The sequence below is a fragment of the Podarcis raffonei genome, chromosome 14 (assembly GCF_027172205.1).
Source record: "Podarcis raffonei isolate rPodRaf1 chromosome 14, rPodRaf1.pri, whole genome shotgun sequence".
NCBI lineage: Eukaryota > Metazoa > Chordata > Lepidosauria > Squamata > Lacertidae > Podarcis > Podarcis raffonei.
This window is the reverse complement of record NC_070615.1, coordinates 5173730-5200470: the sequence shown is the minus strand read 5'-3', so window position 1 is coordinate 5200470 and position 26741 is coordinate 5173730. Positions and strand designations below refer to the sequence as shown.

The 26741-nt window shown below is 40.9% G+C and overlaps 1 protein-coding gene across 11 annotated transcripts in view; it reads left to right on the top strand.

The window, feature by feature from the left end:
• The window catches only part of HERC1 (HECT and RLD domain containing E3 ubiquitin protein ligase family member 1), a 111804-nt gene that overhangs the window by 16853 nt on the left and 68210 nt on the right, over positions 1–26741 (top strand). For all 11 annotated transcript variants that reach the window (XM_053365929.1, XM_053365925.1, XM_053365928.1 and 8 more), the window contains 21 exons: positions 2770–3725; positions 5876–5971; positions 6767–6961; positions 7197–7508; positions 8394–8490; positions 9684–9827; positions 10751–10878; positions 13641–13785; positions 13887–14058; positions 14295–14429; positions 16180–16345; positions 17048–17173; positions 18070–18291; positions 19202–19354; positions 19866–19998; positions 20837–21028; positions 21815–22036; positions 23650–23823; positions 24693–24807; positions 24900–25020; positions 26522–26693. In XM_053365929.1, coding sequence (XP_053221904.1) covers positions 2796–3725; positions 5876–5971; positions 6767–6961; positions 7197–7508; positions 8394–8490; positions 9684–9827; positions 10751–10878; positions 13641–13785; positions 13887–14058; positions 14295–14429; positions 16180–16345; positions 17048–17173; positions 18070–18291; positions 19202–19354; positions 19866–19998; positions 20837–21028; positions 21815–22036; positions 23650–23823; positions 24693–24807; positions 24900–25020; positions 26522–26693 — 4150 coding nt within the window. In that variant the 5' untranslated portion in view covers positions 2770–2795. The remainder of the gene's footprint in view (positions 1–2769; positions 3726–5875; positions 5972–6766; positions 6962–7196; positions 7509–8393; positions 8491–9683; positions 9828–10750; positions 10879–13640; positions 13786–13886; positions 14059–14294; positions 14430–16179; positions 16346–17047; positions 17174–18069; positions 18292–19201; positions 19355–19865; positions 19999–20836; positions 21029–21814; positions 22037–23649; positions 23824–24692; positions 24808–24899; positions 25021–26521; positions 26694–26741) is intronic.

The window sequence follows — 26741 nt, the reverse complement described above, 5'->3', positions numbered from 1 at the left end:
CTCCAGGACCGAAATAAAAAGCAATGGGGAAATTGGGCACCCCTGTCGTGTCCCTTTTTCTATCTTGAATTCTTCCGTTACCACATTATTTACAATTAGTTTAGCCTTTTGTTCAGAGTATATTGCACCTATACCATTTTCAAAACCTTGGCCTACCCCCATCCCCTGTAGGTCCTTTTTCATAAAACTCCAAGAGATTTTGTCAAAAGCTTTCTCCGCATCTACAAATATCAAAACTGCTTTAGTGTTTATATTCACTTCTCATTTTTCCAAAATGTCAATTATATTCCTCAAATTGTCAGACAAATGTCTTCCCAGGTGAAAGCCCGCTTGGTCTTTATGAATCTCTTCCATCAGTACTTTTTTCAATCTCTTGGCCAAAATGTCAGCAAAAATTTTGTAATCCACATTTAACGTTTCCCTTTTTTAAAGGGAATTTCCCTTATTCTGAATCGGATTCCTCGTAAGAAAAGGGAAAGTTGACAGCTGTGATCAGGAATGACAGGAGCCATAGTTTCAACCATTCAACAGGTTCCCTATTGTCATTCATGTGTTTTAATATGTACCCAGTCCCATATTTTTATGTTAAAATATCAGATTCAAAAAAGGAATGATAAATCTCTTAGTGGGCTTTTATTTTAGTAAACATCAATTTAAATGAGCCAGTTATGCAAGTTTTGAAAAGCTGGGAGTAGATAGAGAGCAGGCAAGATATCTGTGACCAGACAGTACATCCTTCTGACTAAATACTGAGAGAACCTGCAGGAGGACGTAGGGCTCTGGCACTAGATAAACACATCCAGGGCTTATTTCTAATAGGAAGCAAACAACTTTGGTGTGTAGGGTGGGGCTTCCTTAAACAGTATTAAAATACTTGTTTCTTCTCCTGGGGTAATAGTAACAACAACAACAACAACAACAACTACTACTACTTCAACAACAACAACTTCAACAACAACAACAACAACAACAACAACTTCACTCCCTTCATAGGGTGAAGGGGGTCCTTTATAGCAGGAGGTTAGCAAGTAGCAGATTTCTGTGGAACTGTGCCTAAACAAGTTAAGCCGAGTGTCTTAGTGATTTGGGGCTCCAAAATCAAGAGGGAACAATTTTCAGGATTGCTTGAAAAATAAGTGCTTTTCTCCATTTGCTTGCTAAAGGAAAGAAGTCATTCTCTAGATAAGCCTTCAACAGCGTGGTGTCCTTCAGATGTTTTAGTCTTCAACTCCCATCATTCTCAGCTAGCAAAGGCTGTTGTAATTGATAGAAGAACCTTAGGAAGAGGTGGAAAGGGCTCAACTCTGGTCATATACAAGCAGGTGGCAAATAAAAGTATTCAGTCTCCAGCAACTCTTTTGTTTAATTCTGTTACGGTAAGCTGTCATAACAAAAATAATATAAAAATAAAGCTAGTACTCCCTTCGGTGTATATTGCATTAACTACTGCTATAATTTTATGGTTAGCTGAAGGAAATCAAAATAGAGCTAAAGTAATAGTGGTTGTTGCTATAATTATTTTTATAGCACCATTGATGTATATGGCACATAGGGTTAGTAGGGTATCAAAAGCAAAAGAACAGGTAGCAGATCCCTTTAGTCTCTTAGAATCTGGATTTGACAGTGGAGAAGACAACTGAGAGGAAAGGGGGCATATGCAGTGGGACTGAGAGAGGCAAATTCAGTTGCGTGTACTTGGTGGAGAGTTTTGAGGATTAAGAGCCAGAGAAGCCACAAAAGAAGGGTGCTTTTGAGGAGGGATTTGGAAGAAGTTGCATCAAATAGAACTCTGGTGGGAGTTCTAGGCATCAGGGACACCAAGGGAGAGAAAGTGGGAGACTTGGTACCTGTTAGTCCACTCTTGGTCATTGCTTCTTTGCTTGACAGCCATGGGAGTGCCAGTTGTAGGAAAGTGATAATCAAAAGTTGCTTGACTATCAGTTTTCATTTCATGAATTCAGGTTTTCCTGTTGGTTCTGATTAATGGTAAACTTAAAGGAGTAGGGAAATGAATAGAGAATAGATCTGGGTGTGGCTACTGGTCATAGTACCAAGGAAATTGCTGCCTTCAGAAGCATTGTTCCTCTGAACTACCAGAACCTGGAGGCAGCCTGTTGAGAAGGGTTGTTGCCTCCACACCCTTCTTGTTAGCTTCCTGGAGGCATCTGTCCAGCCATCACTAGAAGCAGGACACCAGTATGTGGTTTCATCCAGCAAGCCTGTTCTTCTGTCTTTTTGCTGCAGTGGTATGCCTTCGTGATTGTAAGCCTTGTTTAATCTTTTTTTGGAAAGAGCGCTATGTGGTTATCCATGTGGTTATCCTTGTAGCTGGAGGTTATTAGAGTTTACAACTAGAAGGTGCTCTTTATTGCTACCAATTCCTAGAACATTGCTTGCTATACTTAACAATTATAGTCCTTAAAAACCTCTTGTGAATGTGTATCTTGACTCATTCTTTTGAGGGCATTACTGGTAGGTTTTTGAGGAACAAAATTGTGCATGTTTATGGAAGAAGCTTTGGGTAATGCTTGACATACTATCACAGAAGATTTCCCTAAAATCATGGATGAGCTTATGCTCAGCTTCAAATATCAACAATCCTTAATTCAGGGAGAACAGTGGCATGTAACATAGACCCTTTTCTCTTCAACTTTAAATAAGCATTAAGCAGATAATTTAATGGACCTGTGTCTAGTGTTGATCTTTAAAAACTGGATTTTTGTACTAGGCAATTGTTTGTTTAATAAATATCTTCTCTTCTGTTTGTAGGACTAATGGCAGGTGAATAAACCAACATGGCAGCCATGGTTCCACCAGTGAAGCTGAAATGGCTTGAACATCTAAATAGCTCTTGGATCACAGAAGATAGTGAATCTATTGCTACAAGGGAAGGAGTCTCCATCTTATATGCTAAATTAGTCAGTAATAAAGAAGTAGTACCATTGCCTCAACAGGTTCTCTGTCTCAAAGGACCTCAGCTACCAGATTTTGAACGGGAGTCCTTATCAAGCGATGAACAGGACCACTATTTGGATGCCCTTCTTAGCAGCCAGCTGGCTCTGGCTAAGATGGTGTGCTCAGACTCTCCATTTGCTGGAGCACTTCGCAAACGTTTGCTTGTGTTACAACGCATCTTTTATGCACTTTCTAATAAATATCATGATAAAGGCAAGGTGAAACAGCAGCAGCATTCTCCAGAAAGCAGTTCTGGGTCAACAGACATCCATTCCGTTAGTGAGCGGCCAAGGTCAAGTACAGACGCGCTAATAGAAATGGGGGTCCGGACTGGACTGAGCCTGTTATTTGCACTGTTACGGCAAAGCTGGATGATGCCTGCTTCAGGACCTGGTATTAGCCTTTGCAATGATGTTATCCACACTGCGATAGAGGTTGTGAGCTCTTTGCCACCTTTATCTCTAGCTAATGAAAGTAAAATCCCACCAATGGGTCTGGACTGCCTGTCTCAGGTAACAACATTTCTTAAAGGAGTAACGATTCCCAACTCTGGAGCAGATACTCTTGGACGGAGGTTAGCTTCTGAGTTGCTGCTTGGCTTGGCTGCTCAGCGTGGGTCACTTCGATATCTCCTGGAATGGATTGAAATGGCACTAAGTGCATCAGCCGTGGTCAACACAATGGAGAAGAACAAAATGCTGCATACACAGGAGGGGATGATCAGTTTTGATTGTTTCATGAACATATTGATGCAAATGAGGCGGTCATTGGTATGTATGCAGAATGTATACTTCAAATTGATTTTCTTAATTCTTGGCTCTTACTTCCATTAACAGATTCACTGCATCATTGAGATTTAAAGAAGTTTTGGAGTCCCTGTGTGCCTGGATTGCCATGAGTGATATTTAGGGCTCATCCAGACTGCATTTTATGACATGTTTCTAAGCCCAGGTCCATGCATTAAAGCTCTGTGTGTGAACGTGTCCGTCCCCCCCCCCCCGGTTCCAGTGTTTTCCCTGGGAAAACCCACGTTTTAGTGCTAAATTGGAGCAAATTGCAGTCAGGTTTTCCATACATTGCCATTTATTCTGATTCAGTGGTAACATGATTTTCCCCAGGTAAAGTGCCAGTATGAAAAAAAAGTGCTCTGACATGGCACTTTAAAGCACGAACCTGTGTCAGGAAAGCACAGCGCAAAAGGAAGTCTGCATGAGGCCAGAGTGGCATGACAGTATCAGGAATATCTGAACTGGGATTGATTTGTCTTTAACTTTACCATACTTGAATAATTGTATACGCTTTAACTTCAGTCATTTTGATTAAACAGAAATGATAGACAATGTCAAGAGCAACTTGTAACACTGCTAAGGTAAAGTAAAGGGACCCCTGACCATTAGGTCCAGTTGTGGCTGACTCTGGGGTTGTGGCGCTCATCTCGCTTTATTGGCCGAGGGAGCCAGCGTACAGCTTCCGGGTCATGTGGCCAGCATGACTAAGCCGCTTCTGGCGAACCAGAGCAGTGCACGGAAACACCGTTTACCTTCCCGCTGGAGCGGTACCCATTTATCTACTTGCACTTTGACATGCTTTCGAACTGCTAGGTTTGCAGGAGCAGGGACCGAGCAACGGGAGCTCACCCTGTTGCAGGGATTCGAACCGCCGACCTTCTGATCGGCAAGTCCTAGGCTCTGTGGCTTAACCCACAGTGCCACCCGTGTCCCTGTAACACTGCTAAGTAGTTGTAATTATTCATTGCAAATAAAGCTAGCTGGGACAATCCAGTAATTCAATAATAAATGATTTTAAGATTTTTGTTTTTAAAAAATACTTCCTTGAGATTTTTTTCTGTGATACTTCTTCCCACCACTTCTGCTTAAGAGGAAGCAAATTAAAGCTTAATTGTCTGCTCCATTCTGCTCTGAAAATTACACTTGTTAATTCAAACCTGTGATTCCCTTCACGGTACTATTTTAAAGATCCAACAAAATTGTAACTAGCTTAAAAATGTTGGTAGTAGGGCTGGAAATTAAAGGCTTATTCTTAAACTATGAAATAATAATGGTTACCCACATACTGTGTAGTTTCATTGCTTGGGGAGACGGGGACTCAATTGTGGCTTTATATTTTCTGTGAGATACTGGTTGGGAATAGGGAATGAGATCACACTCAAAGGGCACTTCCATATGTAGGCCCAATTTTCACTCCCAATATGAAGATATTAGGCAGACTTAAACAGAAGCATCCAGTGGCTTGAGCAAGTGGTTGCAATCCTTTCCCCCCTTCCTCATATGTGCACATTTTCAACCCTGACCTGCCCCTTTGTTTTGAAATGTTTGTCAAATGGCTCACTTTTCTTTGTGAGTTTCAGCTCAGTGCATGGATAAATGTATTCAACAATTGGAGGGGGATGTGTAATCTTATACGACCCCCCAGTGGTTTTAAAGTATGCAAGATTTGTGAAGCAGATTTTATTAGTAACTGGCTTGTTTTTCATTTTTCAAAAACATGAATTAAACATCTATCTTGGGATGTTTTTGTTCTTTGCCTTTATTTTACTAGCAGGAATGCTTCTAAACTGCTCCTTTTGAGCAGCTTGGTGTATTTGGTGTATAGTTAAGAGCCTGACCTGTGACAAGGGGACTCTGAGCCAGAAGCTTCTGGGTAGCTTTAGCCCATACCACCTTGTGTGTTTTCCTTCACCTTTCTCTGTAATGTGGGGGTTTTATAACCTGCCTTAAGGATGATGGCAGGAATGTGCATATGCTTATTTCAGCACTTGAGAAAGTACCAAGAAAGTAGTTGTTTTGAAGGAAACCATTTTCTTTTTGGTTTTATTTAGGGAAATCGTCTAATCTTATCATAGAAGATAAAATAACTGTGTGCAGTGACATTATTTCCTCTGTGATGTTTTACTTTGCAGGGCTCATCTGCTGATCGAAGTCAATGGAGGGAGCCAACAAGAACATCTGAAGGTTTATGCTCTCTTTATGAGGCAGCTTTGTGCCTCTTTGAGGAGGTATGTCTATCTAACCTTTAATTAAAGAGTAGTTTCTTTCTTTAAATCTGCATTCTTCAGATTGTGTATTTCTCACTCCTTTGGAAGTATGAAAATAGTCATACTGATGTTGTCCCAGTGCTTCCATGGATTTCTACCCTATATTTTGTTTTGCTGTTCATCTGAATTTCTGTCCCACCTCTATCCAAGGCTCAAAGCATTTATGAGTTTAATAAAAGAGTAGCAGAATAAAAATATATAAAAAAAAGGAATTTCAGAGGTGAGGGCAGTCTCAGAGAACAGCTGTTGATGTGCCTGTGCTGTTTGATTTGGTCAGGAAGGTGCTCTTGGCTCATGCTGAGGGCTGCGAGGAAGCAACGGAGTATAATATGTGACTCCCATTCTACAAAAGGGAAGCATGAAGTGGAAAGCTAAACAGCAGATCACAGAATTATAGAGGGAAAAGGAACCCCAAGTGCCACCTAGTCCAAGTGTTGTAATATCTTAATTTCCCATCCTGGACCATCATATTCAGTTTTGTGATCAAGAACACAAGATCACAGCCCAGTGTCCTGCATCCTGTTTTCACAATGGCTAACCAGATGCCTCTGGGAAGCCGGCAAGCAGGAACTGAGGGCAGTGGCGCTCACCCCACTTGTGATTGCTAGCTGTTAGTCTTCAGAATACTGTGTGTAATTTACAGATTGGACATGTAGTCCCATTTGAATCTAGACTTGGTGCTTGAAATAAATTGATAACATGATAGTTGAGCACAGCATTCCTTCTGTCTCTTGAAATGTATTTCTATTTTGCTAGGTTTGTCGCATGGCTTCAGACTACTCTAGGACATGCGCCAGTCCAGACAGCATTCAGACGGGTGATGCTCCTGTTGTTTCTGAGACCTGTGAAGTGTATGTTTGGGGCAGTAACAGCAGCCACCAACTTGTGGAAGGAACACAAGAGAAAATTCTTCAGCCCAAGTTGGCTCCAAGTTTTTCTGATGCTCAGACAGTGAGTGACTGGGGTTTTTGTTTTTACATGTGTTATCGGTGTAGTGAAAAAGAAGAGATGAAGCTTTCACTGTTGAAAAACTTTGTATATCACTGCCAAATGTGAAAAATGCATGCTACAAGTTTGTGGTTCCTGAGCTATATAGGGATCCCTTGTTCTAAAAATTAAAATAACCCTTGATAGGCAGTTCTAAATAAATTATTTTTAATGATCTCTAATTTTCTTCCCACAATAGATTGAAGCTGGCCAGTACTGTACATTTGTAATATCTACAGATGGCTCTGTTCGAGCTTGTGGCAAAGGCAGTTATGGCAGGTTGGGACTGGGCGATTCCAACAATCAATCTACACTGAAGAAGCTGACTTTTGAGCCTCACAGATCTATCAAAAAGGTGTCATCATCTAAAGGTTCTGATGGCCACACATTAGCATTCACAACAGAAGGAGAAGTCTTCAGCTGGGGTGATGGTGACTATGGAAAATTGGGCCATGGAAATAGCTCAACGCAGAAATATCCAAAACTTATCCAGGGCCCTTTGCAAGGAAAGGTATGCTTACACAAAGGAACTGAATGGCACTTTCCTTCTTTCATAGTGTTGCTTTGGAGACTTCATGTATTTTAGGGTTTCTTGTTATCCATTTTTGCCTTTGTCCCTTATTGCTGTGGACCATTGGGTGGAAACAGTGGAGTTCTCTCCTTTCAATCCACAGGGAGGCAGAATGTTTTCCAGAATCAAGATTGAGCTGGGGGCTGGCTTAGGAGGCACCTTCCACATCCTCTTTGGGTGTTAAGAAATGACTACCCTAACCCAACTGTTAAGCATGACTCGAGCTTTTGGTGTTGTCTAGAAAGCTGCAGTCATACTAATTTATTTATTTAAAACATTTATATACTGTGGGCGAGGGGTTACAGTGAATTAGAAATACCAGAAGAAATGTGCTTATCATAAAACCACAAAGTAGGTTATTCACTTTGTGTGAAGGCTGGCGAAAAATGTTTCCAGCTGACAATGGTGTAATGTTGGTATTGGACTTGCCACTTGAGTCAGGCCAGGCATGTAGAATGATGGTGCCAGTCATGGCTGTGAGAGTTTGGCTCTGGCATGGGGATGTTCACCTTGAGTGGATTGATGCTTGTGGCAAGCCCAAGACACCTGCTGCTTGGAGTGCAGCCATACAGAAGGATGTGTAGGGACTTTCCTGTTTGGTTTGGCATTCGGGTGGTTTTTCTGAATTTGGACCGACTTCAGCTGAAATTTGAGGCTTTGTGATTAGTGGCAGTTACAAGGCCTTGGTTCAGGTCTCTCTTCCTTGTAGAGTTCAAGGAGAAGGGGAAAGGAATGAGGAAAGTCTCATTGTGTCTCCTGTGTTGAAAGCAGCATTTCCAGCACCAGTTTAGTTTTAACTCTCTCTCCCCTTTGCATGCAATGCAGGTTGTGGTATGTGTGTCAGCTGGATACCGGCACAGTGCTGCTGTCACAGAAGATGGTGAATTGTATACGTGGGGAGAAGGAGACTTTGGTAGACTAGGTAATGGAAACAGTTTGACTTGCCCAGTGATTTTAGGAATATAATTAATATTTCATTGAAATAAAATCTAACGTTAAAGAAAGGTACTGGGATTTACGTAAGACAGTACAGGCGGCAACCATTTTAGGCACGTCCAATTGATGCTCAATCACTTGGGTCCTTTTGGACCCGGAAGGCGGCAAAATGAGGGTGAAACAGGGTGGGACATGCTTATATGCACTCTGTCGACACACATGGGGGCTGGGAACAGGACCCCCATGCAAAATGGTCGCTGCCTGTACAAAATAAACTTTACTACAGACTTTTAACCCAATAATTGGACAGAGCTAAATAGTAGCAAGACACACTTTGATTTAATGGTATACTATTTATCATGCATGTTTCTTGTATCTTTACTCATAAGTCTAGGGTTTTTATTTTTGGTGATCATTGATAGGACAGTATACACATTTAATAAATAATAATAAATTGTTAAAACTGTTTCTTGGGAGTCCAAATATTCTTCTTTCTTTGCTTCAATATGTTGCAATAGGACTCCATCTCAAACCACTGCTATCTGTTCTTTCAAAGAATTCTGAATAATACGTTTCAGATGTTCTGTCTCTCAGCTCTCCTTTCACTGCCATTCCATTCTTTCTTAACTGCATAATTTTAAAAGGCAAAAGATTCCTGTTTTTATTAACTTGACTCAAAATATCTTTGTTTTGAAAAGACTATCAACTTTTGAAACCTCCAATAAATTAATTCTTTCTTCTTTATATTTCTATCACTGTCCCTATTTTCTCCCTATCAGGCATTTCATTTTCAGAGTATAATTTTTTTCTTTAGTGATAGAAGTTGTTATCTTCTTCCCAAAATGGCTTCCAGGTTTTTTTAAACTATGTTTAAGGAGTAAACATTTACTTGGTTAAAAGTTTATGATAAAGTATACATGTATACTGGCACAAAGTGTTCACTAAAACAGTTCTAAACTGTTTGAATTGTGCTTTAATATGCTGTAACATGCTGTGGATCTTCTGGTGAAGGGCGGGTAAGAGATGCTGGTGCTGGTGCTGATGATAATAAGTGTAATGCATTCATCTTTGGTGAGAAATTTATTTTCTTTACTGCATAACCCAAGTTTTCAGGTTGACAGAAATAATTATTATTTTCTTTAATGCAGAAATAATGTTTCTTTTTTCTTTCTTTCCAAGGTCATGGAGACAGCAACAGCCGTAACATTCCAACTTTAGTAAAAGATATTAGCAACGTCGGAGAGGTTTCTTGTGGCAGTTCGCACACCATAGCTTTATCCAAAGATGGGCGAACGGTTTGGTCATTTGGAGGAGGAGATAATGGTAATGTTTTTTCCATGCAATATCTCCTAGGTTGTGCTTGAGATTGTACAGAACATCATCTGTTAAGGGCATGGTGGGGGCAGAAGGTCCATAAAACCTCTGCTTCCATGTTCTGTCTTGTTCTGCCTTTCTGGCCATATTCAAGTGCAGAAAAAGCCAATGACTGCATTTGGATGGTCGCCCATGGTTTCAGAAACCATGGTTGACAAAGTGGTGACCATTTGCTGTAGTCACATGCTCCTTTCTCACCCTACTCTTCCTTTCCTATCTTCACACACCAGCTTGTGCTAGGCCTATTTGTGTCTAAAGTGGGGGACTCTGGCAATTTCAGCTAATATCCTGGCTGGTTATCCTGGTTTGTTATCTCAGTTCAATCCATAGTTTCCTGGTTTGACCATGAGAGGCAACTCTGACTTGATGAAGCCAGGATCTTGCATTCCTACATTCAAATGTAACAGGGCTTAATATAAGCCTGGGTGTGGGAGGAACATGCTGTTGCAGCTTCATAAACCATGGTTTATGGAGCTGTGGCTGATAGTCCAAACCTCTGTTGCTATGATGCTTAGGTCTGCAGGCTTTGTTTGTGAAGGCTCCTCTCACAACTCTCTCTCTCTCTGTGTGTGTGTGTGTGTGTGTGTGTGTGTGTGTTGCTGGCCGTGGTAGAAGATTGTGTGGTCTCTTTGAGTTTATGGATTGTGCCCTAAATCAGTAAACTAGTATGTGGTAATGATTCATGTCCTTATATGTATTTGGAGAGGTTTCTTTGTTAAATTGTAGCTGTTATGATAAATTTTGTATGCAGTTCACTTTAAATATTTCCAGTTTAAAACTGCAGATTATGTTAGATTTGTGGTCATTGAATGGCCCAAGAGGTGCAGGAGGCAACATAAACATTATTGATCTCTTGTGTATGATCCCAACAGGCAAACTTGGTCATGGTGACACCAACAGAGTGTACAAACCTAAAGTTATAGAAGCCCTACAGGGAATGTTCATTCGGAAAGTTTGTGCAGGAAGTCAGTCTTCACTTGCTCTAACCTCAACGGGGCAGGTAAGATGCAAGCAGCATTGCCAATTTCACAAAAGTTCCTAGCCCAGAAACCATTCTTACTATCCATTTGTAACAGTGCAAGTCATTTGTGGTTTATCAGCAGTCTGAGGAAAAAAGAAAATTAATTAAGTAAGTTTACAAACGTTTCTCTGCCTACTCACTGTAGGCAAGGGAGTGTTTACAAGTTTGACAATAAGACATTTGTGTTTTGCTGTACTTCTTTCTTTGTTGTGTGTTTTTATACTTTAAAAGTAGCCAAAGTGATATACAGTGGTACCTTGGTTTTCGGACATCTCTGTTGCCAAATGTTTTGGTTTTCAAACGCCAAAAACCCCGAAGTAAATGCTTCCATTTTCGAACTCGCCTCGGAAGTTGAATGGCTTTCGCTGCGTGTATCTGTTGTTTTTCACAATTTTCTCTATTGACCTGCCAAACTGTCTTTTGCGCCTCTGTTTTGCACGTTTTGGAAGTCGAATGTTCTTCTGGAATGGATTACGTTCGAAAACCGAGGTTCCACTGTATTAAAAAAAATCAAAGAATAGAAAGTAAAGTCTTAAAATACAGTGGTCCCTCCAGTTGTGTGCGGGATCTGTTCCAGAGCTCTGGTTGGATCCCGAGGTGTACGTATCCGGAGGTGCTGATTCAGCGCATGTGCGCGGCGCGGTTTAGTGCTTCTGCATATGTGTGCAGGGCAAAACCTGGAAAAATACTTCTGGTTTCCCACGCACGTATCCCGAAGGATACATAATCGGAGGTGAACATAAGTAGAGGTTCCACTGTATTGCAGTCTAATAAAACTCACATCCTAAATAGCAGCTGTATGCACATGGTTCATATCTAACATCCTTTCAAAGGGAAACATTGTTGAAACCTTAGATTTTCCTGTAAGAACTCGTAAGAGAAAACGGTCAGCCTCCACTTCAATGGTGAAGAATGAAAAAGAATGCAGTTTAGTGCTATGTGGATTTTACTGATTGTAGATAGAAATTATGAATCACCACCTCCCAAACCTAGCAGTTGCTTGCAGTATTCCCAGTATGCAAACTGAAAGCTATGCACAGAGGGTCTTTGGTTGCAGTACTCTGTGCTTACACAGGATGCCCATGAGGAGTTCTCTCTCCATTGGTGTGAAATGAGGATGGGAAATCCATTTGAATTTGAGCACCATATATGGTTTGGTGTAGGAGTGCAACTTTTAATTGCTGAAACAACTAAGCAGTTTTAAAACCTTGCAATTCACCTTTTAAGTGAATTTATTTCTTTTTTAAAAAAAATATATCAGAAATATTGGGACAGTATGCACAACTGTTATCATTTTCCATTGTTTACAGGGAAATTCTTCTTTTAAATATATATATTTTCCTCCCTTAGAGTTAGAAATTAGACCAGATTATGGTTGGAATATAGTCTCTGAAGAGTTGTATTTAATACGTAGTAAATCCCCAAATATCCCCCTGATTGTAATGGGAGACACCAATGCTCGAATTGGATCAGATAATACAGCTCTCTATAAACACTATGTCTCAAATCTAGCTGAAGATGCCCCACTTCCATTGAGAATAGGGAGGAATTCAAAGGACATCATTATTAATAAAGCGGGAGGAAAACTCTTACAATTGGTTTTAGAATTTAACCTCTCATTTTTGAATGGCTCAATGTGGCTGGATATTCCAGGAAATTTTACCTTCAGCTCCAAAAGGGGTAGGAGCGTAATCGACTATTCTCTAGTTTCCGTTGAAATGTTAAATGAAGTTGCCTCTTTTACAGTTGTACCTCGCTCAGAAAGTGACCACTTCCCAATAGTTTTAGAGATGTACAGGAATCCTAGAAATAATGATATTAGTCCTCTTATTAGTATTGATAAGACTATCTATGCCAAAAGAGTTTATATAAGTGATAAAAATAGGGAGGATCTATTAGCAGTATTTGAAAATAACCCAGTTATTCTCAAACCTGTGGCTAACCAAAAATTGATGCCCTTGGAGGATAATGATTGTTATTATAAGACTATCCAGGAATTATTTTCTTCTTTTTTAGACCCTCAGTTCAGCAACAAACCTTCAAATAAGTATAACTGGTTTGATAAAGATTGTATTAACTATAAGAAAAAAATTATTAAAGATTTCTTAGTTTACAAAAATATGTGCATTGCATCTTTTTTCAAGTTGTGTTTTCTACATATCATTTTCATTTGTTGTGAGACATTAGTGTTGCATGCAGTATTAGGTTGGGAAGAAAAGGGGGAATGAGGGGGAGGGTGGGGATGGCTCGTGGGGTGGCGTGACAATACTTCTATTTTTTCTACTTAGTGAATGTGTGGGGTTTTATGTAAGCATCATTTGTGTGGGTTCTCTTTCTATTCACTTATTATATTTCCTTGGTGGTGATAGAGGTTTGGGGTGGCCTAGGGTGTGGTAGGTTGTCTTTGCTTGGCAAGTTAATTTATTTCTTAAAATATTTTTCATAGATGTACCACTAAAGATGCATCACCTTTAAAGAGGCTTTCCCTGATGTCTTTCACATTGGGCAGAAAGCTCTTCCAAGATGATGCCTGCTATGACTCATATGCTTCATCTAAAGACAAAGAATATAACCAGCTTCAGAGTAATTGTGTTTTCCTGTATGCAAATTTAATTGACTCGTCATCAGTTAGTGACCAAGATTTCTTTAACAGTGTGACAATCCTAACCGGATTGCAGATGGGGCTTTTGGAGTAATAACAATGATATTTTGTGTATTAAATTCTGTATATTTTGATCCAGGTGTACGCTTGGGGCTGTGGTGCATGTCTCGGATGTGGGTCTTCAGAAGCTACAGCGCTCAGGCCCAAGCTGATTGAAGAGCTGGCTGCAACGCGGATAGTGGATATTTCAATTGGGGACAGCCACTGTTTGGCACTTTCTCATGGTAAACTATAATGTAATACTAAAGCTTATTATGGCAAATACACATTGGTTTTCAAGTGTGTTCAAAACTGTTATTCTTACTGTTACTTGTTTTTTGTTTAGATAATGAAGTTTATGCTTGGGGTAACAATTCCATGGGACAGTGTGGCCAAGGGAACTCCACAGGTCCCATTACAAAACCAAAGAAAGTGAGTGGCTTAGATGGAGTAGCAATTCAGCAGATTTCAGCTGGAACATCCCATAGTCTTGCCTGGACAGCCCTTCCCAGAGACAGGTAAGCAATTATATACTGATAATAACCAAACCATTTAACGTTTATGCATGCCTAATGGAATGGGTCTTGGCTCCATCACGTGAGGGTGCCTTTGAATCACAATGCTTTGTGCTTAACCAGATCCCCTCACTTATATATTCTTGGCAAGAAGAGCTTGTTCTGTTTTTAATGAGTCATTATTTATTTTGATTGATGTTAAATTTTTGCTCCATGGTCATCTTCTATTTGATTTGCAGACAAGTTGTTGCCTGGCACAGACCTTACTGTGTGGATCTTGAAGAAAGTACCTTCTCTCACCTCCGTTCTTTCCTTGAGCAGTATTGTGACAAAATCAACAGTGAGATTCCTCCTCTTCCTTTCCCATCCTCAAGGTATTTGTTTATATGGCATATGCTATCCTGTTGATTTTTTATATATTATTATTATTATTATTATTACTATTATTATTATTATTGGCACATTCATGCATGGAAAGTCTTGGCTTGCATTTCCAGAATGAGAGTTCAGATTTGTGCAACAGTACTAGGGCTGGGCAATATATATCAGTATATCATCCAAAACTGGTTTGAAGTCAATACAGTGGTACCTCGGGTTAAGTACTTAATTCATTCCGGAGGTCCGTACTTAGCCTGAAACTGTTCTTAACCTGAAGCACCACTTTAGCTAATGGGGCCTCCTGCTGCCACCACGCCGCCGGAGCACGATTTCTGTTCTCATCCTGAAGCAAAGTTCTTAACCTGAAGCACTATTTCTGGGCTAGCGGAGTCTGTAACCTGAAGCGTATGTAACCTGAAGCGTATGTAACCCGAGGTACCACTGTATAGTTTTATCAGTTTCATAATTTTTGACATGACAATATATCACGGATCATGATATGTGTGTCCGTGTGTGTCCATGTCCGTGTTTGTGCTATGCAAAAATCACACTGTGGGAAAACCATGAAAGCAGTCAGTGCTTCTCTTGATTCCTGCAACCCCTGTTAACTGCCAGCTCAACTCTCCCCTGCCTTATGCAGGGGTCATCAAATCACAAGAGCAGACACCGGCAAAAATCATGATGCAGGAAAAACTGTGAAGCTAGCCAATGCTTCTGCATAACGCCATCATTATTTCAGACATCATGATATATTGGTTCAGTTACCTCTGGAAGCAGCTCTGCAATTGAAACCTCCCATTTGGTGGGATTTGCCATCAAATGCATGCGGCCTGTGTGGACCCAGCAGGATCTTTCCTTCACTTGGAATATGGTGTTGGTTGCCAATGGCAATTGGAAGGGTTCTTTCAGTTTTACTGTAGCTCTTTACGTCAGGCTGGATGGAAGGACCAATGAGTCAGCTTATTTCTGGGAAAGAGGAAAAACTAACAACATTTGATCAGCTCTGTGTGTAAAGTCTTAGAAACTTCTTCAACTGTAAAGTGTCTCTCCTCTTAAAACTCATTTTCAGGGTATTGGCATTTTGATGTTTGTAGGGAAAACATTTAAACCTCAACTCAAGAAAATTAATCTGAAAATACAGTTGAAACTATATATATACACATTTAATCAGAGGTGTTCTTTCTTTATGATAAACATTATTATCAAACCTAAGCATAATGCATAACAATATTTCACTGGGTGTAGCAGTGGCTATACTGCTCTGTCACATCCCATGCTGCCCAGCTGGTGTTAGGTTTGCTACGATAAAGAATTAAAATAACAATAAAGTAATAACCAATGCAAAATCATTCTTAAGCAAAGCAGTTGAAATCAGCAGTAGATAAAACCGGACAAAACCAAATAAACAGCAGAAGAAAAGCCAGTCTCAGCAGAACAGCAGAAAAGCCACAAGCCAAAGGCACACTGAAACAAAAAGGCTATGTTTCTCCTGAATGCTAAAAGCAAAGGGGCCTGGTGGGTTTTCAAGGGGTGTGTTCCTCGTTGTCTGTGCTGTTGCTGAGCCCTGAATGTTGTTTGGTTGTATTGTGACAGTTACACCAACTAAACCATTGTAAGACTATTGTGATATGTGAAACTTTTTGTTCAGATGCTGGGCATGAGTACTGTAGAAGGGAAAATGTACCTGATAGCAATAACTGGAGATCACAGGTAAGCCTGGGTTAATGGCAATCCCTTGTTTTTCAGGGAGCATCACAATTTCCTGAAGTTGTGCCTGAAGCTGCTCTCTAACCACCTTGCGCTTGCACTAGCTGGCGGAGTAGCCACAAGCATACTTGGAAGGCAGGCTGGCCCGCTTCGGAATCTGTTGTTTAGATTGATGGACTCTTCTGTTCCAGATGAAATACAGGAGGTAAATGTCCAAAGTGAACCACACTTGCTTGTGTTTTTAGGTTGTGTGCCCTATTAATTCAAGTTGGGAAGGCAATCTAAAAATCTGACACCTAGAAACTCAGTTCAATATTCTGCCACAAGTTCTCTAACTTACCTGACTGTTTTATCACGCTTTGTTAAGCTGAAACTAAAGTGTGTGTGTCCACAGCTTTGTTCCCAAAGCAACACCACACTCACAATCACCCTCCAACTTAGGGAATTCCCAAAGTTTGTTAAAATACAAAAATACTTACACATAACTGCTCCTGCACCCCGTTGTACACTGAATGCTTACTCTTGTGCAGGAGAGCTGTTCAACAGTGGAACAGTCTCGCTCAGGAGGTTGTGGGCTGTCTGCCATTGGATGTCTTTAAGCAGAGGTTGGATGGCCATCTGTGATTGATGCTTTAGTTGAGATTCCTGCATTGTAGGGTTTGGACTAGATGATCCTTGGGGTCCCTTCCAACTCCTCAATTCTATGATTCCAGGAGATAGGGAAGGAAGTAAATGTTGCACAGCTTATAGCAGTTAACGGCACCTAGTCTTTTCAGTTGATATATTGAAACTAATGTGTAGAGTGGTTGCAGAGCTATAATTTCAAAATGCATAAGGTGAAATGTTTCAAAAATGCTTTCCAGGGTAAGTTGAAATAGTCTCAGCAACCTCTCATTCCACTTCTTAGGTTGTAATTGAAACTCTGTCAGTTGGAGCCACAATGCTACTGCCTCCATTGAGAGAGAGGATGGAATTGCTGCATTCCCTTCTACCCCAAGGTCCTGACAGATGGGAGAGCCTGTCAAAGGGGCAGGTAAAAAGTCTCTTGGAATTAGCATTTGCTTGAACATGCTTCCATAGTAGCCACTATGGAGGATAACATGGTGTTATTCGGCTGAGGACATAAATTCTATGCTGCTGTGTAGTGTGTAGGTTGGGGATAAGTAAGCAAAAAAAAATCTTCGTTTTGTTTTCAGAGTAAGATGTAATTATGTGGGTCAGAGGGACAATGGGTGACTTTGCTGGTGGCCAACTGAATTACAGGGATATCACACAACAGGATGCTGGACTGAAGACTCTAGCAGGCTGGGAGAGGGGGGTAGTATTGGAACTGTGCTCCCATTCTGAAGCTGTTCTCTACACCGCTACTAGGAACAAGGTGGGGCTTGTAAATAAAGAGTTTTACTGGACAAGTTTGATACTAACATCGTCTAGTTGCGATACAGAGAAATGTATCTTTGGTTTTTCTTAAACCATTATGAGATCCTACTCTGGGACAATCGCTTAAACCATAGTTTGGCAGTTCAGATGTAATTGCTAACTATGGTTTGAATGATAGAAAGAAGCTTGTGAAAGAAAGCACAGTTATATTTCTTCTTCAAGCGCATAGTTACTTTCCTATTTATAGAATTAATTTTGCTATTTTCAGTCAACTATAAGAACAAGTTACATTTACCAGTATTATGTCCCAATCATTCAAAACATTAGGTTAACATTGCTAAATATGATACACAAATTATATTATTTGCATACAGTGACAATATATAAATTAAGTGCTACCCGGTTGCCCATTATATTCCAGTTTGCCCTTCGATCCTGGACAAGTTTCATGTTCATGAAAATAAAACAATTTCATCTTGATTTTCTAATTGGGTTTTTCTCTCTTAAGAATTATAAATGAAGAAAATTGCCTATTTTTTATTTTTTCAGAGAATGCAATTGGATATTATTCTGACGAGTTTGCAGGACCATACTCATGTAGCCTCCTTGCTTGGCTATAGCTCACCATCTGATGCTCCAGATGTTTCCTCACTCTGTATTGCCTATGGGACTATTGCTGATCCAACATATGATGTCCAGAGTAATCATCCAGATACTCATCTGGCTGAAATTTTAATGAAGACCCTTCTGCGAAATTTAGGATTTTATACAGTAAGCTTTGAATTTTATTTCTGAATACCAATTAAGTTGGAATTGTTTCATACAGTGGTTCCCAATTGGTGCTCTGCGGACCTCCTGAGGTCTGTGGCACCATTCACAAAAACTTCCCTAGTGAGGTCAAATTTTTCAAAAGTAGGAGATCCATGGCTTGACTTTTGAAAAATAGGGGGTCTACAGCACTTAACCAATTGGAAACTTGATTTAATACAACCAACTCGGACAGAGGTGAATTGGAAAGGGATTTGCCCATCCCCAAAACGCCCTCACTTTACAGCAACGTTCAGTGGGGACTATAAACTATGCAACAACCATCACCCATTCAGAGTGAGGGGCGCAAGTAATTGTCCACACTCTGAATTGGCTTTTTGACATTGCCATGTAATCATATCCAACTAATATAGTGCTGCAGTATCATTGCACTGACTACATGATTCCTGATTGGCTAGGATCATGTTGCCAGCACAAATATGACAGTATTCTTTAAAAATTGTGTTGAAGCAGTTGTCAATAGAGGCACAAACCTGGCGTGAAAAGTTTTGTGTTCTTGAAAACTCATTTTTATATGCAGAAGCTACCAGCTGCTTGGTCCTTTTTTTCTTTAGTCAGCTCCTTTTTAAAGCTGCGTATTAGTTGGATTAGTTGGACTCTTCTTCCTTCAGCTTTTTGGGGGGCAAAACTGAAACTTTTAGTTATTACTGGAAACTACCAGTGGCTTTCCATTAACAAAAGCATAGGGTTGTATCTAATGCTAGTCCTAGACCCATTGAAGTTAATAAACATGACTAACTTAGGTCCATGGATCTTTCACTTTGACTGGGACTTAATTGAACCCATAGTTTATAAAAATAAGAAAGATGAGAATGATATGGAAATGTACATGATTATTCTTGTAACTGTCTAGGATCAAGCATTTGGGGAGCTGGAAAAGAACAGTGACAAATTTTTACTTGGAACATCATCATCAGAAAACAGCCAGCCTGCTCATCTACATGAGCTGCTGTGTTCCCTGCAGAAACAACTTCTGGCATATTGTCATATCAACAGTGTTAGTGAGGTTAGTGCTGTGACTTTTCATATGTATTGATGAGTATACTTGCTCCATAATGGATGGAACAAAAAGGACCAATAAGGATATTTGGCTCTGACTTTTAGAAATCTGATTCTGTGAACAGAAGTTCATCATTCCCTCCTATTTTCAGTGTTCAGAGGTAAGTGGTGGTGCTTATGCAGCCAAAACAACACAATTAACGCGCAAGAGAGAAGTATTAGCAAGTTCAGGGAAAACCCAAGATTTGCAGTACAAAAAAACTTTTTTTTTTTTAAACCTAGGGGGAGAACCCTGCCCAAATCATCCCAGCGAGAATTGATCATACTCAGTGGCAAGAGAATGGTGCCTAGCTTTTAGAGGGGAAAATGGAGAAATTGTGTGGGAGGCAAAGTAATGGAATGGAGTCTCCAGGAGTAGGGCCATAGCTAGTTGGCTTGAACCCTAAACTCCATGCTGTAACTTATTGTTGCAGGTTTCCATTTGTAAAGCATATTTAGAATGTTTCTTTTGTTCCCAGAATTCAAGTAGTGTGTCGCTCCTGCACAAGCACCTTCAACTTCTACTGCCTCATGCTACAGATATCTATTCCCGCTCTGCTACTTTGCTGAAGGAGAGTTCTTGGAATGGTAGTGTTGGGGAAAAACTAAGAGGTGTGTGTTTCTTATTAGATCATGTGTAATATAAGCAATGTGAGCAGCAGAACCGAACAAGTTTGTTTTTTAAATGAGTCCATTTGCTGCTCAGGTTTTTTTGCCAGTTGTCTCTTCTTTTGCCAGATCTTGTACTGGTATATTTAGATGTCTTTGCAATCTGAGAATTTAGGTATCAACTCTTAGAAGGAAATACAACAAAACAGCACATGTCTTTCAAGACCTCTTCCTCACCTTTCCACTCCTTTTTGGGAGTTCTCCAGGTCCCTTCCATCATAAAAACAAGTTATACAGTTACCCTAAAGCCAGTAAAAATGCAACAGAAAAAAACAGCAAGAATAAACCAGAATAGGGGGTGCACACCAAAAAGGGGGGGCAGTGGTCAAGCCCAAAGATCTTTACGGGTTGACTTAAGACTATCCAGGAGGGGAAGAGGTGAATTTCTCTGGCAGGAAGTTCCACATTATGGCACTGCTATAGAAAGGCCCTTGCCCTCATTCCCACCAACAGCGCCTCAGATTGTGGTGCAGTGGGGAACACAGAAGAGTCTTTCCTGCTGGCCACAGTGAATGGGCAGGATATAGCCTGTCAATTCAGTATAAATTAAAATGGCTCCATCAGCCTACCCTTGTTTGGGAACTACATTCAGTTTTGGAGACCCTCATTATCCCTTTGCCACAAAGCGGGGTGACTAACAATAAGAATCTCACAAAAATTGATATTGCGATACAGTTGTTAGTCTTTAAGATGCCACATCATTTGCTGCTGTTGAAAAATCCAACCATGGTTCCCCTTTTGGAATTTATTAATGAAGTTATCATTTCCCCCTCCATTGCAGATGTAATTTATGTCTCTGCAGCCGGAAGCATGCTTTGCCAAATTGTCAATTCCTTGCTCTTACTGCCTGTATCAGTAGCCCGACCTTTATTGAGCTATCTGCTGGATCTGTTGCCACCTCTGGATCGCCTTAACAGACTGCTGCCAGCTGCTGTTCTCTTAGAAGATCAGGAGTTACAGTGGCCTCTTCATGGTAAGGCATTCAGTGCAGTACTTCTGCCTTCTGAAAGATAGGAATTGTAGAATGCAAATATGCTTTATGAATTTTGGGTAAAATGTGTTGTTCACCTGAACTTAGCTTGGTTTATGTGCCCACTCCCCCCCCCCCACATTTTTCTATGGTCAGCCCTCACCAGAAACAGCATCACCTCCTAGTTCTGGTGTACCAGTTACTTGTGAGTACAGAGAAAGGATAGCAGTTTCACAGTATGCTTTCACAAAGGTTCAGCTCTAGGACTTCTGTGATGCCTAAAAAGTAATCTGGAGGCCCAGTTGGCTAATTGCTGCTGCTATACCCACGACCTTTGTTAACATGAGCACCAGCCCCTTGGGAATTAGCCTTGTTTTTTCCTAATCAGATCCCTGGTACATTTTGCTGTAGACATTTTAAGGAGTATTTTTTAACCACTTCGGACATTACTAAGGTAATTGCGCTGAGTGTAAATCCCCAAGGGGGTCCTCCCTTGCTGAAGAGTTTTCTCTGAAATGAATTCTTCAATTTAGGTCATGTGCCTTCAAATGTTTTTCATCCTGATCTTCATTCAGCTCAGTGGAGGTAACTGTATGTGAATGAATACATCCTTACGTTGGTTCCTGCCACTGAAATGGGTGAGGAATTTGTTTTGGGAGCTTGTGTAGACATCGGAACTTGCATGCTCAGTACAGATCACAGGATAGGTGGGTGGGCTTGCATATTCTGTCAAAACATCTTGGCTCAGAAAAAATGGACTATTAATATTTCAGCTATTAATATTTCTAGGTGGACCTGAACTGGTTGATCCAGCTGGGGTGCCCTTACCACAGCCTGCACAGTCATGGGTGTGGCTAGTTGACCTTGAGAGAACTGTGGCTCTGCTTATTGGACGCTGTCTTGGTGGAATGCTTCAAGGATCACCTGTGTCACCAGAAGAGCAAGATACTGCTTATTGGTTGAAAACACCACTATTTAGTGATGGAGTTGAAATGGACATTCCCCAGTTAGGTAATCTCTTCAACTGCTTTTTTGATGTGTGAATTAGTGGGCACACATGTGGATGCAGCGTTGTGGTTTGTTAGAATAATTATCTTGCTGACTCAGTCCAAAAGTCCATCTAGTTCAGAATCCTGTCTCTTCAGAGTGGGTAGCCAGATGCATCTGAGAATCTCACAAGAGGACCAGGGAATTTCTGGCTTTTAAACCCCAAAAGGCAGGGCTTTAGGGAGAGTTCCACATGAGAGGGATGGTTCAGTGGGTGAGAAAGTGATGGGCTTGCAAAATTTCAAACTTTGGGTGTGCTTTTCTCTTTTCCTTTCTCAGTCTAGACTGAGAAAGTGGGAAGACATCATTCCCATATCGGGAGTAGTGCAGTCACTTTGCTAGTAGCAGAGAGAGCAATTTGCTTTTGTGCCCAAAAGGACAATGACTTTCTTCTAAATGGGGTGGAGTTTGTCTTAACTTAAAGCTGTCTTTCCTTGCTGCACTTATGCTTAAAATTTCCTTTTGGAACACCAGCACAATGCCACTTTGTTGACTTTCTTCAAATTCTTCCTCCAAACCCACTTTTTTCAGGAGACTTCGGTATTGTCTCTTTCCCCACCATGTTCTACTGTAACTGTGTTGAAGCATATGTGACTGCAATATAAATGCCTGTTCTTTCTCTTGTTTGTCTCCATCCCCTCCTTTCCTCTATATTGAATTCTAGATTGTAAGATTCTCAGGACACGGACCTGTTGTCTTGTGTTCTCTAAAGTGGCAAGCACATTGATGGTGCTGTATAAATGGTTAAGACCAGATTATCTTAGGGGCTATACACAAGCCTACCCCAATCTTGAGATTGTCATCGGTGATGCTTCTCCCTGCCCTGTCATTAATAACGTCCCAGTTGATGAGAACCAGAGACAGAACTTTCTCAGTTATGGCCCCATATTTGTGGGAGATTTACCAGACCCTTTCCTTCCTTCAAAAGAAAAAAAGAGTGTATTCGTTTTTGGGAAGATTTATCAATTGCTTTGTTTAATTGCTAGCTTACTTCTATTTTTATTTTGTTGTTTGAATTGAATTTTTTTTACTGGTTTTTATTTATACTTTCTTAGTAGTATTGTTTGCTGCTGTACAAATACTTTTTGCATTGAAAAGACATCATTTGCCAATCTAGTGCCCTCCAGATGTTTTGGGCTTCATCTCCCATCAGCCCCAGCTAGCACAGCCATGCTCCTGTCAGCCCAGCACAATATGGCCTTGCTTGCTGGAGTCCGGAAGATCAGGAGGGCACCAGGTAGGGAAAGGCTGATCTACACTAATAGCATTCTCTGAGTGCTGTTCATTGTGTAGCCAAAACACCATCCACACACGAGAGGAGGTATCAGTAGCCGTGGGGAAAGTACAAAAAAGGCTTCAGAAAAAAGTGAGGACCTCCTGAGGACTGAGCATGCTCGCTGGCCATGGGTTGCTTGATGTATTTGGGTTGCTGGGAGATGTATATGTATGGGGTGCTGGCAGTAGAATGCTGGCAGTAGAAAACAACATGGCTGGCTTATTGGAACCCTTTTGATTCAGGCCCCACTTGCAAGTACCTAAATAGATAAATAATGACATGACTCTTCATCTCATTTTAGACAAGTCCATGAGTTCCTTGTTAGAGGTAGCTCTTTCTGGAAATGAAGAACAAAAGCCATTTGATTACAAGCTTTGCCCAGAAATCTCTGTCTTTGTGGATTTGGCTTTGGGGTGTGCAAAGGAGCCTGCTCGTAGCCTCTGGGTCAGCATGCAGGACTATGCAGTGAGTAAAGGTAAGTTCTTGGAAGCAAAAGAGCCACCTCCCACAGTGACAATAATTAAGCTTATCTGTGCTCATTTTGGAGGAGGGGCTCTTTCATTATTTGTTTAGTTAAAACAAAAACAAAAACCAGGGTGTGGATACACCTAGAACTCTTAAAATTTCAGTGAACTCCTTGGGTTGGGGCACACCATTTGAGAAACCACTTTGTCATGGCCATTTTAGTTTAGGAAGCACATGTATTTTCTGAAATTAGTTGCATTTCTGTTGTAGTCAACTTGCTTATTAAAATAACTGTACATTGGACATCTGCTGGCAAAACCATATTGTTTAAAGCAGTTTTAGACACATAATAAATAGAAACTAGCATAGAACTACATAACCTTCTGCCTGCTGACCACACCTCATGGCAATGAAGTGTATCTGCCATTACTCTGAAAAACCCATCCCAATTTGATAGCCCACTTCATATAACTTGGTGCTATTTCATGGTGTGGGTGGGTAGGAGTGCAATATTTTGGGGTGAATACTGCCCAGTGTCAGAGCAGTGAAGTCCTTATTGAGGCTTTTAGCAAGCTCTGCTCACTGATCATGCCACATGGCTATTGCAAAATGAAAAAAGGAACTTCCCACTGGCAAGACAGCAGAGCTTCAAGTGAATTTAGGGCCCACTCTTACCTCTGGCTCCGCCCACCACTGGCATGCATGCCCAGAAGGTTTTCCATTGAGGGAATGCAGCCCTTGGGGTGAAAAAGATTCCCCACTCCTGGTTTAAGGCAAAAATGCAGGCTGACTTATTGAAATATGGCTGAATAATTTGATGCTGTTTTAACTGTGACTATTTCAGGAAACTGATCAGTTCCTTTTCCCCTACCTCTTCAGATTGGGATAGTGCCACCCTGAGTAGTGAGTCGCTTTTGGATACTGTGTCTAGATTTGTTCTTGCTGCCCTCCTGAAACATACAAATTTGCTTAGTCAAGCAAGTGGTGAGAGCAGGCAAGTACCCAAAAAGCATTTTGAGACCTTTCCCCCTTGTGTTAGAGAGATTTCCTGTACTCTTAGCCTTATATAACTTTTGTGTCTTTTAGGTATCAGCCTGGCAAAGCCTTAGTAGAAGTATATCGGTGTGTGTATAAAGTGCGGAGTCGTTTGCTTGCTTGCAAGAATATGGAACTTATTCAGACTAGGTCATCTTCAAGGGATAGATGGGTAAGACTAAAGACTGGCACTTCTGCTCCTCTTTCTTACGTAGTGCAGGAAAATTGGTTTAACATGAAAGACTGCATAGTTGATTATTTTTTTGAGGCCGACAATTATATGAGCCCTTGTCTACAGTTTTGCTCACTTTCAATCCTATTTAGATATGCCCAGTATATTTATTTCTGTTTCAAATTTTTGCTTGGTTCTGTTTTCTCTGTAGCTAGGGTTTTGTTTTTTTAAAAAAAAACATTCCTTTGTTTTACAGCATGTTTTACTTTTTGGGGGTGGGTGGGTTCTATGGACCACAAATAAAACTGTGTTTTTAAATTAATTTGCCTACTGCTTTGAATTGTGGGGGAGTGGTTTATAAGGCTTATGTTGGTAGCTGTTTCTTCCTTTAACTGGACTCGGGAGACGCTTCTCTGCTTCCTGGTCAAAGGAGGAAAAGGGATCTTCTAGCTCTAAACTAGGGAGGCTTTTCTTGCCTGCTTTCCTATCTTCCTTGTTCTTAAGAAGGAGGTTGCTGGACTAGTTGTTGTTTCCTGATTTGATTCATCGTGGATCTTTTTCTGTTCTTCTGCTCCTGTCAAAGCAGTTACAGACTTGACATGTTGGTGCCATTCCTCCTGCATTGTCCCTTCCCTTAGAAGGTTCCACAAAAAGCCTTGTCATTATTGTCACAAGTATAAAATGGTTGTCTGCATCCATTCACACAAGCACAGATAGTGGAATTATTACTCCACCGCTTCATAAATTTTTGCAGGGGCAGTCATCCTGTGACCTGTGCTTATGGTGAAGCAATTTTACCACTACCATTTTACTATGAATTCAGCTCCACAGCCTGAAAGGACTGTGTGAGTCAGCTGCTGTTCAGCACAATCACTACTGTTTCCTGTTTTAATTTAAGGGCAGATTTTTTCCCAGCTTGAAGCCAACCTTCCGGGGGCCTTGTGCCAGTGGTGGATGGGGTCAGAGGCAGAAGTGGGTGGATGTGATTCTTACCTCCGTACAGAACACTATACAGTGGTACCTCGAGTTAAGTACTTAATTCGTTCCGGAGGTCCATTCTTAACCTGAAACTGTTCTTAACCTGAAGCACCACTTTAGCTAATGGGGCCTCCTGCTGCTACCGCGCCGCCGGAGCACGATTTCTATTCTCATCCTGAAGCAAAGTTCTTAACCCAAGGTACTATTTCTGGGTTAGCGGAGTCTGTAACCTGAAGCATATGTAACCCGAGGTTCCACTGTATTCCATCCATACAAAAGTCAGGTTTCTACTTACCCTCCAGGCAAACAAAGTGCTATCATAGTTCAAGGACACATTCCAGCTGTGCTGCGGGAAAGGGTGTGTGACTTAAGGAAGAATCCTAGGGTCCAGGCAGAGAGAAGGCTGCATTTGGCCGCCAGGCCTGAGAAACCTCGCCCTTGGTTTGATTTAAGAACATACTTCTTATTAAGCAATGAGTTCTTCATATCTTTGAACCTTACCCTCTCTCCTCCCCTATCCCAGATGTCAGAAAATCCAGACTCTTTGGACATTGATGCCCAAGAGCACCCCTTTACTCGGACCATTGATGAAGAAGCAGAGATGGAAGAGCAGGCAGAAAGAGAAAGAGAAGAGGGGCACCCGGAACAAGAAGAGGAAGAGGAAGAAAGGGAGCATGAAGTTATGACAGCTGGCAGTAAGTAAAGTTTGGAAAAGATTCCACAGAAGCTTGTTCAGAGAGAGT